This window comes from Nannobrachium achirus (assembly GCF_963921795.1).
Source record: "Nannobrachium achirus genome assembly, chromosome: 14".
NCBI classification, from domain to species: Eukaryota; Metazoa; Chordata; class Actinopteri; order Myctophiformes; family Myctophidae; genus Nannobrachium; species Nannobrachium achirus.
In genome coordinates, this window is record NC_137821.1 from 3,967,487 (window position 1) to 3,978,907 (window position 11,421).

The window sequence follows — 11,421 nt, forward strand, 5'->3', positions numbered from 1 at the left end:
AAGGTGTAAATATGGAGACGTGAGGTTTGTGCCTGACAACAACAATATAACAGTATAAAATAAACATTCTTCCATGTCAAATCAAAGAGAGTTTGATGATTAGTCCACACGTATCAGGGTTCAACAGCAACACACACACACACACACACACACACACACACACACACACACACACACACACACACACACAGGTGTGTCCCTACGTGCATGTCAGCATGGACAGTTGCTGAGTCATCTCATCATATAATGAATGAGGACAGACTGTATGAAGAGAGGGTTGAAAATGGCTGGAGTGCTCCTTTAACTTCGGCTGGGTTCACCTGTCAAAATGTCTGCTGGGAGAAGATGCATGTTGTTGATTGATTTCACATCAGACTACAATTCTTCACAGCTGTTGTTGTTGTTGTTTGTACAGCCGTTGTTGTTGTGTTTGTTTGGGTGCCCTTGTTGTTTCCATCTGACCCCCTGACCTCGCAACAGTCTGTGCCCGATTACATCCCAGAGAGACGCGTCTCTACTGGACAGATTTTGATATCAGTGGTTTCAGCATCACCAGCTGGTCCAATAGAGAAAAACGGGTAGAGTTTGTCAGTGAAAGTGTCTTTATGAGTGTAGATGTGTGTCATGTCTTCAGGGTCGTAGAAGGACACCTCCCCCCTGTCATAGTCCAGCTGGACTCTGATCCTCTCAGGGTTCCTCTGCAGTGCGATGGTTTTACCACACCCATTATCATAGACACCATCCTTTTGATGTAAACACCAGATTCCATATTTTGGTGTGGCACGTTTCTTTCCCTTCCTGTCAACAGATTCTTTAGCCACACCTATAACCCAGTAAGGATGGTCTCCAACCAGCACTTCCCAGCTGTGTTTTCCTGAACTGTAACCCTCTGAACCCAGAACCTCAGCATCACAAGTGAACCTCTCTGGGTTGTTAGGAACCTGCTGCTTTGTGTCTGTGTGTCTCACACTGGTCAGGTCTTCAGACAGACAGAGCCAGGGGGATGCTGTGTTTGGGTCCAGAATGACAGGAGTGAACGTGACCTTCTCCTTCATCTTCTCCCAGACTGTGGAGGTCAGGGTTCTCAGGTGTTTGGCCACGTCTATCAGAGGTCCAGAGTCCAGCTGTGGATCTGACAGCGTACACTGGACTCTGGCGCTGGTCTGAGTGTGTTTATAACTACTGAGAAATGACACGCTGTGTTTCTGCAGCTCTCGTTCTACAGCAGAGATGCTGTCTGAGAGAGAGGAGATCTGCTCCTGGATGATCTTCATATGTCTGCTGGCAGTCTTCTCCTTCTGCTTCTCTTCCTCCCTCAGAGCTGCCAGTCTGGCCTCCTCTTCGTCTGTCAGGATCTGGTGCCGTTTTCTAAACTCTGCTCTGATCTGTCTCTCTACTGTCACCACCAGCTTCTTGTTGTGTGGAATAACATTATTATTATATCTATTTTTTATGTGTTTGTATTTGGTCCTCTTGTCCCTTAGAGTCCTGAGGTCAGACTTCAGTTGGTCCTTCAGGTTGTTGACTGCTTGTTCTATAGGAAGCAGCTTGTGACCAGGGTGGTGAGAGGAGTCACAGATACGACACACAGCTCTCTGTTCCTCCTCACAGAAACCTTTATCCTTCTCTGGATGTTCACAACTCAACACCTTGACTTCCTCCTCAGATGACTGTGTGGATGGAGGGTTGTACCATGGCATTGTCTTCAGAGCAGGAAACTCATCTGTTAGTTTTGTGTCTTGTAGCAGACGCAGGAACGAGACGCACGTTGTTTCACCCTTGGAGATCATTTTGTCCACAAGGTCAGAGGCTGCCTTGGATGGCGGAGAGATGCTTTTCAGGTCGGTGTACTCACGGAGCGTCACTAGATGTTTTTCAAAAACACACTCACTGACATAGTTAATGTTTGGCATTAGAATAAGTTGAAGTTTTGTCTTGTTCTGTGTGATGTCTGTAGCCTCCATGTTGATCCCTGGAAGAGAAGAAGGAACATTGTCTGTGAACCATTTCCCCCCTTTTGTAATTCTTAACCACTATTTTCAACGTCCCCATTTTGGATATCGTCACTGTCTGGCCAAAACCTCTTAACTCCATTTTTGTGTTTGAGATGTTTTGTCATAAATCAGGGCTATTGAACACCCTTTACAGTTGAGTGTTGGTTAAAATAATATTGAACCAACGAAAAGTAGTAAAAAGTGCTTGGGACAAAACCTCCTAACTCCACATTTTCTGCCAAACCAGCAAACTCCACCCAATTGGCCCTCTCAATTTTTTCATAAATATGTGCTATTGAACACCCTTTACGTCTGTGTGTTGGTTAAAATAATATTGATCCAATGAAAAATAGTCGAAAACCCTTTGGTCAAAACCTCCTAACTCCACTTGAGCTCATTTTCCTGAAAATAAACATTTTGGAGTTAGGAGGTTTCAGCCCGACAGCAGAGATATGCTAGGCATGATAAGAAAATATTCCAAATTTAAAAAAAGGCCAATCTACAAGCACCACAGAGTGTCTCATCTTAGCGCACTGTGAGATTGTAAATGATTTTTTTTCATTTTTTTTTTCAATAGAAATTTCTATTGTCACATGACAAAGTAGCCTACTTAGGGATGGTTAAGAGTTACCAAACATTGTATAATATAATATAATATAATATAATATAATATAATATAGTATAGTATAGTATAGTATAGTATAATATAATATAATATAATATAATATAATCAAATATAATATAACATAATATAGTATATTATAGTATAGTATAGTATAATATAATATAAGGGGAAAGCGGGGTAAACTGAGACACCGGGTAAACTGAGACACCCCCTGTATCTTGGCAATGGAACACATTTGTGGTCATGTGACCATTATATTTTCAAGCCCCTTGAACTTCCCTTGCCATGAAGAGAGACCTGATATTGCAGTAGAAAACATGCTTTTTTCACAAAAATATGTTTTTTTGCATGTAAAAGTAAGTTTTCTTGCTGTCAACATAATCAGCTGTTGTGTCAAAGCAAATTGATGCAGGGAGAACATTTTATATCATACGTGTTGATGAACTACCAACTTATAAATCCATGTGATGGATGCTAGCTAAAGATTAACCTGAATTGATAAAAGATGTCCTTTTTTCCCAAAATGTGGCTGTGGGGCAAAGTGAGACAATTGCTTCGGGGTAAAGTGAGACACTATCTCACATTACCCCAACATGACAGAACATGTAAAAAGTGTCTCAGTTTACCCCGCTCTCCCCAATATACATTAAATGTGTTGTATTTACTTTGAATCCTAAGTAGGCTATAAATTGTTCCATTTCGTAGTGGAATCAAACAGAGTTCAGTCTCTTACAACAGAAGCTGTGAGACAGGAAGTGCTAACGTCTGTGAACACATAGTCTCGCGTGGCCAGACTGTTGCCTCCGCGATTTGGTCAAATGCTCCCAGCATACAGTCTGGCAAACCGGGGAAGAAACAATGAGTGCGAGATAAAGCGGAAGTGAAGCCTCCTCATCACTTACGTTTCAGTCTCACATCGCACACATTTATCATTATATAAATAAAAATCATATAAGCATGTTTAGCTTGCTGCTTAGCAGAAATGACATTTTAAAATATATTTTCTTGAACGGTAATGCCTGTTTCCATTACTCGCCGTTCGCGAGCTGCTGTTCCAGACTCTATATAGCATTCAGAGATTGTGGAATAGTTGTCTGGCTACGCGAGACTAGTGAACACACAGGAAACATTTAAACATCATAGATGAGATTATAAAAACCACTTCCTTTGGAATGTAAAGAATGTTTAAATATCAACACTCACCAATTCACTTTAAAGTTTAAACTCCAGCTCTCTGTTGATGATAATCCTGTCTATGTATCGTTCTGTAGAGAAACAACACCCTGTAATGGAGACACAACGGTTTTCAACTCTCAAAATGTACTTTCAGTTCCCCTTTAAGTTTCAGAGAGAGTGGGTGGAAAGGAGTATATTAAAGAAGGAGAGGTCACAGTGTAATTACAAATCTTCCTGGACCGTTTTATTGTTATGAACTAAATTAAATGTATTATTTTTAATTCTGTAAACACTTGTCCATGTGGCTCTGGTTGTTTTCAATGGATTCCATGATTTATATCAAACCTCCCAGTGCAGTTTAGAACCATAGACTGTATAAAAGATATGGACAAAGTGAAAGCCATTGGTTTCTATGCAGCGCAAATGATCCTTGGCATGGGTGTTGCCATTATACTGTAGATTGAAATGCAACCAGAGGATGCTATTGGCTGCCAACGGTCACGTGCAACCGCAGGGATACATGGGAGAATGTGGTCGGAGCCTCCCGAAATACAGCACACGAAGAAGAACACAGCCGGCTGGTATCAGTTTAGTTGGCCACAATAGACCCCTCAATTGATTGATAACACAATTCTACAAGTGTTTATACCTTAACCCTATGGGGTTTATTTAGATTGAATTATATTATATTTATTACATGATTATATAACTGACTATACTTACTGTAACCCTATGAGGTTTATTTGCATTAAATATAGGGCTGGGACTTAAACTGATTGATTGCGATTAATTAATTACAGAAAATTAACGTGATAAAAAAAACGTAACTCATTTTAATCACACTTAGTTTTTGCACCACAGAACCTTCAGTTTCGGGCATACTGATCATAGCGATGCACCAACCAAGAAGAGACGGCAAACGCAAAGGGAGAAGTAGCCGATCAGAGCGCTTTGCTTGGCCCAGTGGATGAGAAATTTAGATTGAAAAAACTCACTTGTTGATTCCCTCGTACAACAAAATGTGTTTTACTTGAAAAATGAATTGCGATTAATTAATCACAGACTCAGTAATTAATTAGATTAAAATGTTTAATCGCATCCCAGTCCTAATGTAACCTCATCTGGTTTATTTATATTAAATTACATCATATTTATCACATAATTCTACAGACTCTTCAGCTGGGGAGATTTTCTGCTGACTACTAATTCTTATCAGTGGTGTAAGAAGAAGGATTATTAATCAAGCAGCCTGAATATAAATATCACAATATAGAAATACTCTGTTACAAGTAAAAGTACTGTATTCACAACCTTACTTGTGTGAAAGTACAAAAACATTGCTATCACAATACAGAATATACTTAAAAAACACCAGATATAAAAGTGCTTTCAGAAATTTTACAAAACTGATATCTATTTTCAAGCTCACAATGTGACAATAACCACATTATAAATTAAGGTTTTAGATTTGTAATAAACTATCTCTACAAAGTACATATCTTGTGACTAAACTTTTAAAATAATTGTAGGTTTTGGAAAGCCTGGTCTGATTTGGCATCACAGTTTGGTTTGGTAATCTCTCAGTGCAACTGAGGTCCACATTGCTCAGATTGGTTCAGACTGCAGGGAAGATCATAGGAGCAAGACAGCTCCCCTCTCTGCAGTCCATTTATGAGCAGACCACACTAAGACAGGCTCAAAGAATAGTTAGCGATGCTACCCATGTTTTACATGGAGAATGTGTACTCCTACCCTCTGGCAGAAGGTATAGTGAACCTACATGGAACTATGTTAGGTTTAAAAAATACTTTGTACCAGCGTCAACTCAAATGTTGAACGAGGCTCTGAAACAGCATTGATTGTGAGATTAGATCAACTACCATGTTGTGCACTGTGTAATGTTGTGTCCCCTCTGTATGTATTTCTATTATGTCTTTTGTCATTGATGTTTTATGTGTGGCTGCAGCAGGGTGAAAGCCAAAGCAACATTTCCCTTGTGGACAATAAAGTTTACCTTACCTTTAATACCTTAAAAAAAAGAAGTACACTATTTATTACTGTACCTCTGAGATGTAGTGGAGTAGAAGTATTAATGTTTAAAGGAGTAGTTCACCCACAAAATTACTTTTTTTTTTCTTCTATTGATTACTCACGCCAGTTCAATAATTGAGTTCAATAATATTTTTTTGCATTCCTAAGACAAAAACATATGTAGTAAATTTGCCCCAATTGATTCCAGATACCATCCGGAACCGATGGGGGTAAATTTACTATAATCGATTTTTTTGTCTTATGTGACAGATACCAAACAATATCGATGAATTCAATTCTCCATGGCGTGAGTAATCAATAGAAAAAAATACATTTTAAAGTACTACTCTTTTAAGTAAAGTAGTTGAGTAAATATACTCTTTCTTATAGGTTATGTCACTGGGTCAAAGGTGTAGCCAGTGAAATTAAATTAAATGATATTATAAATTAAATTAAATGATATTATAAAATAAATGTAATGATATTATAAATGATACACAAACTAAACTGTATTAAATATGATCTATGACCTCACACTGACAGCACAGCAGAACAGAAACATGTGGAAATCATTAAACGTTTAATAAAATAATAAAACATGAAATCAAATGTCCACACTGTATTCTCCCAGTGTTCAAATGACAACAATTATGATACAATTATACATCAATATCATGTTACCACGGTAACAATACAATTATACAGCAATAGCATGTTACCATTGATTGATTGATTGATTGATTGATTGAAGAATGTATTAGAAGTTTGCAATAGAAAGAATTACAGTTTCATGACAGTACAAATCACTGATACACATCAACGGTCAACTAAAAGGAGATCCTAGAAAGTCGAGGCTTATTTCCACAGGAACCACCCTTTAAGTATCTCATATAACATTGAAAGACAGACGGATAGAACATAGTACTTCATCTAGGATAATATCAATTTCAAAAGCAGAAAAAAGCATGACATCAAATACAAAGGCAGAAAAAAGGGGTGGGGGGAGCATGGGGGCTTAGTCTATTTACAAGTCACGGGTAGCAGCCGCCTGAAGGTGACTTTTCATACCGATTTTGAAGGAGGCTGGGGATTTGCTCTCCTTTAAGGCTTGTGGGAGGGCCATGGTAACTATAACATCATTATTTGTGTCATCTTGGTTGACAGGTATGTTTGTACAAATACACATTAAATGTTTATAGGTTGTAAGGCATGTACTGTATGTAAAAACATCAACATTAAATCATAATTTGTGTCATTTAAGGCTGTTCAAGTATTCAACATCCTCACCAACAATCCTTACACAACGAGTTCCATTCCAGATCAATATTTCAATCATAAACACAAAGCTGATCATTGATCAGTATATAATAATGATAAACATTCATATCTTACAGTCATAACATATCATTGATCTACAGCAGGGGTCTTCAACAGGGGGTCCGGGACCCCTAGGGGGTCCTCAGAGTTACTACAGGGGGGCCGCCAAATCTTTGGTGTGATAGGAACCTTTTTTTTTTTTTTTTTTTACATTAACCCTAGCATCCCTAATTCGAGGAGAACTTTAGACAAAAATAGCAGATCTGCAAGCTGTGAGCTTGTAGATCTGCTATTTTCAGCAAAGAGGTTTGGTGTAGAGGGGAAAACGAGAGCAGACTAAGTAAACAGTGAAAGTTTACCAAGTATTGACGGTTTAAAAGGTTCGATGTCTGAAAATACTGCTTAACACGAATACAACGTGACAGTGCTGTCAAACAAGTCTATATGAAACTATCCATGAAATCTATGTCAAAGTTTAATCAGCAAAACAATATTATACACTAGTATACAGCATATAGTGGGGGGTCCCTGCTTCATCTCTCTCTCAGCTTGGGGGTCCTTGGCCTGAAAAACGTTGAGGACCCCTGGTCTACAGCACATATAGAATGATGGAGGACATTAATATCTTATACAGTCATAGAACACATCATCAGTGTCAGGTGGAAACCTTGTATGTCCAAAACCGTTGCTTTTCAGGAGAAGGGAAAAATAAAGGCTTCAAATGGATCCAATGTGGTTGTTAATTAATTCGTCTAGTGGAGATCTGGTTACTACTTTTCATTGATTCAAGTTTGACACACTTCACCAATTCAACTTAAACTTCAAAACATTTTTCAGAAATAGCGAAAATAGCCGATCTACAAGCTCACAACGCGCCGCGATGCGACGCGTTGTGAGCTTGTAGATCTGCTATTTCCGCTACTCTTTTGTTACAGTGCAGCATGTGAGGAGGTAGAGCAGGGGTCTTCAACGTTTTCAGGCCAAGGACCCCTTAGTTGAGAGAGACATGAAGCAGGGACCCCCACAACCTGTTCATAGATTCCATATAGTTTCATCGTTTGACAGCAGAATCATCAGCGTATTTTGGATTCATGTCAATTCGTGTTTTCAGATATTTAACCACTTGAACTATCAATACTTTAAAACTTGACCTTTCACTCTGTACTTAGTCTGCTCTTTTTCCCCTCTACACCAAAGCTCTTTGCCGAAAATAGCTCGCACTGCGAGGCGTTTTGAGCTTGTAGATCTGCTATTTTTGGCTAAGTTCTCAGAATATGGACACTAGGGTCCAAATGGTTAATATTAAAAAGGAGAAAAAAAAGGTTTCTAGCACACAAAGATTTGGAGGACCCCCTGTAGTAACTCTGTCTCTGAGGACCTCCTAGGGGTCCCGGACCCCCTGTTGAAGACCACTGAAGTAGAGCATTAATGAAACAATGTTAAAGGTGTAAATATGGAGTCGTGAGGTTTCTGCCCGACAACAACAATATAACAGTATAAAATAAACATTCTTCCATGTCAAATCAAAGAGAGTTTGATGATTAGTCCACACGTATCAGGGTTCAACACACACACACACACGCACACACACGTGCACGCGCGCACACGCATACACACACACACACACACACAGGTGTGTCCCTACGTGCATGTCAGCATGGACAGTTGCTGAATCATCTCATCATATAATGAATGAGGACAGACTGTATGAAGAGAGGGTTGAAAATGTCTGTAGTGCTCCTTTAACTTCAGCTGGGTTCACCTGTCAAAATGTCTGCTGGGAGAAGATGCATGTTGTTGATTGATTTCACATCTGCCTACATTTTTGTTTTGTTTGGGGACCGACATTTGTTTTTCCATCTGACCCCCTGACCTCCCAACAGTCTGTGCACGATTACATCCCAGAGAGACGCGTCTCTACTGGACAGATTTTGATATCAGTGGTTTCAGCATCACCAGCCTTTCCAATATAGAAATGCGGGTAGAGTTTGTCAGTGAAAGTGTCTTTATAAGTGTAGATGTGAATCATGTCTTCAGGGTCGTAGAAGGACACCTCCCCCCTGTCATAGTCCAGCTGGACTCTGATCCTCTCAGGGTTCCTCTGCAGTGGAATGGTTTTACCACACCCATTAGTATAGACACCATCCTTCTGTATTAAACACCAGATTCCATATGCTGGTGTGGCATATGTCTTTCCCTTCCGGTCAACAGATTCTTTAGCCACACCTATAATCCACCAAGGATGGTCTCCAACCAGCACTTCCCAGCGGTGTTTTCCTGAACTGTAACCCTCTGAACCCAGAACATCAGCATCATGACCGAACCTCTCTGGGTTGTCAGGAAACTGCTGCATTGTGTTTGTCCATCTCACACTGGTCAGGTCTTCAGACAGACAGAGCCAGGGGGCTGCTGTGTTTGGGTCCAGAATGACAGGAGTGAACGTGACCTTCTCCTTCATCTTCTCCCAGACTGTGGAGGTCAGGTTTCCCAGGTGTTTGGCCGCGTCTATCAGAGCTCCAGAGTCCAGCTGTGGATCTGACCGCGTACACTGGACTCTGGCTCTGGTCTGAGTGTGTTTATAACTGCTGAGAAATGACACGCTGTGTTTCTGCAGCTCTCGTTCTACAGCAGAGATGATGTCTGAGAGAGAGGAGATCTGCTCCTGGATGATCTGAATGATCTCCTCCTTCTGCTCCTCTTCCTCCCTCAGAGCTGCCAGTCTGGCCTCCTCTTCGTCTGTCAGGATCTGGTGGAGTTTTTTAAACTCTGCTCTGATCTGCTTCTCTGCGGCCAAAACCTGCTTCTTGTTGTGTGGAATAACATCCTTATTGTGTCTATTTTTTATGTGTTTGTATTTGGTCTTCTTGTCCCTTAGAGTCCTGAGGTCAGACTTCAGTTGGTCCTTCAGGTTGTTGACTGCTTGTTCTATAGGAAGCAGCTTGTGACCAGGGTGGTGAGAGGAGTCACAGATACGACACACAGCTCTCTGTTCCTCCTCACAGAAACCTTTATCCTTCTCTGGATGTTCACAACTCAACACCTTGACTTCCTCCTCAGATGACTGTGTGGATGGAGGGTTGTACCATGGCATTGGCTTCAGAGCAGGAAACTCCTCTGTTAGTTTTGTGTCTTGTAGCAGACGCAGGAACGAGACGCACGTTATTTTACCCTTGGAGATAATTTTGTCCACAAGTTCAGAGGCTGCCATGGATGGCGGAGAGATGCTTTTCAGGTCGGTGTACTCACGGCCCGTCACTAGATGTTTTTCAAAAACACACTCACTGACATAGTGAATGTTTGGCATTAGAATAAGTTGAAGTTTTGTCTTGTTCCGTCTGATAATGTCTGTAGCCTCCATGTTGATCCCTGGAAGAGAAGAAGGAACATGTTTATTAAACTTTCCCCCATTGCAGTAATACTGTAATAAAATCAAGCACAAAAAGAAAGGAAACTTGATTTTGGTCCATTATATCTTTCCTTTAATAATACCAATTTATATTGTTTTTATTAAGGGACAAACGTGAAATCTTTCCACCAGTGTTGCTGCTTGAAGAAACCAGAACCCATGCTCAGGTGCTGGGCACACAATTCACTGTTTGTCAAATCCTGCCCCATTCTGCTCTGTTACTATGGTGGTACAAAATACCCAGGGCAGATTGTTTTTATAGTGGCAGTGAATGGGGGAGGGGGTATTTTCATTGCCTCATTATTGCTATTTAAAGTACTAAAGGAAAAACATCTAGGTGATATTAATAAAAAGGGAAGACAAAGGTACAGTAGTTACATTGCAAAACAGGGGGTTTCCCCCGAAAATATATGTTTTGATTAGTTTAATCCCAGTGGGACAGAAATACCAGGCCAGACTGTTTTTATATTGGAAATGAATGGGGAAAAATGATTTTTCATAGCCTCATTATAGCTATTTAAAGTACCAAAAAAACACATCTACGTGATATTAATAAAAAGGGAAGAAAAAGGTACAGTAGTTACATAGCAAAACAGTAGTTTTCACCCGAAAATATGTTTTAATTAGTTTAATCCTCTGGATCAGGCAGAGGAGAGAAATAGAAAGAGAAAGCGCATTGCATCTTGGGTAGGAAGATGACAGCCAGCCTATAGTTCTACTGCATAATAGGCTGGCTTTCGTAATTCTGCCCATTTAAAATATATGTACCCAATCAAAACTCTTAGTTACATTGATAAGGTTCACGTGAACCAGTCTGTTGAAGCTTATTCATTATAATGATCGAAATCGCTATGGTCGTGCGTCGCCGTACT

At 40.1% G+C, this 11,421-nt stretch overlaps 2 protein-coding genes across 2 annotated transcripts; both read right to left on the reverse strand.

Annotated features, from left to right (window-relative positions):
- Positions 1-491: 491 nt before the first annotated feature.
- Positions 492-1,964, reverse strand: LOC308298676 (zinc-binding protein A33-like; the record flags this gene model as incomplete). The annotated part of the gene is made up of 1 exon (XM_080742318.1): positions 492-1,964. One exon carries the CDS (start codon positions 1,962-1,964, stop codon positions 492-494), a length of 1,473 nt encoding a protein of 490 aa, XP_080598444.1.
- Positions 1,965-9,037: 7,073 nt separating this feature from the next.
- Positions 9,038-10,351, reverse strand: LOC308298677 (zinc-binding protein A33-like; the record flags this gene model as incomplete). Its single annotated transcript, XM_080742319.1, has 1 exon — positions 9,038-10,351. One exon carries the CDS (start codon positions 10,349-10,351, stop codon positions 9,038-9,040), a length of 1,314 nt encoding a protein of 437 aa, XP_080598445.1.
- Between the last annotated feature and the right edge of the window lie 1,070 nt (positions 10,352-11,421).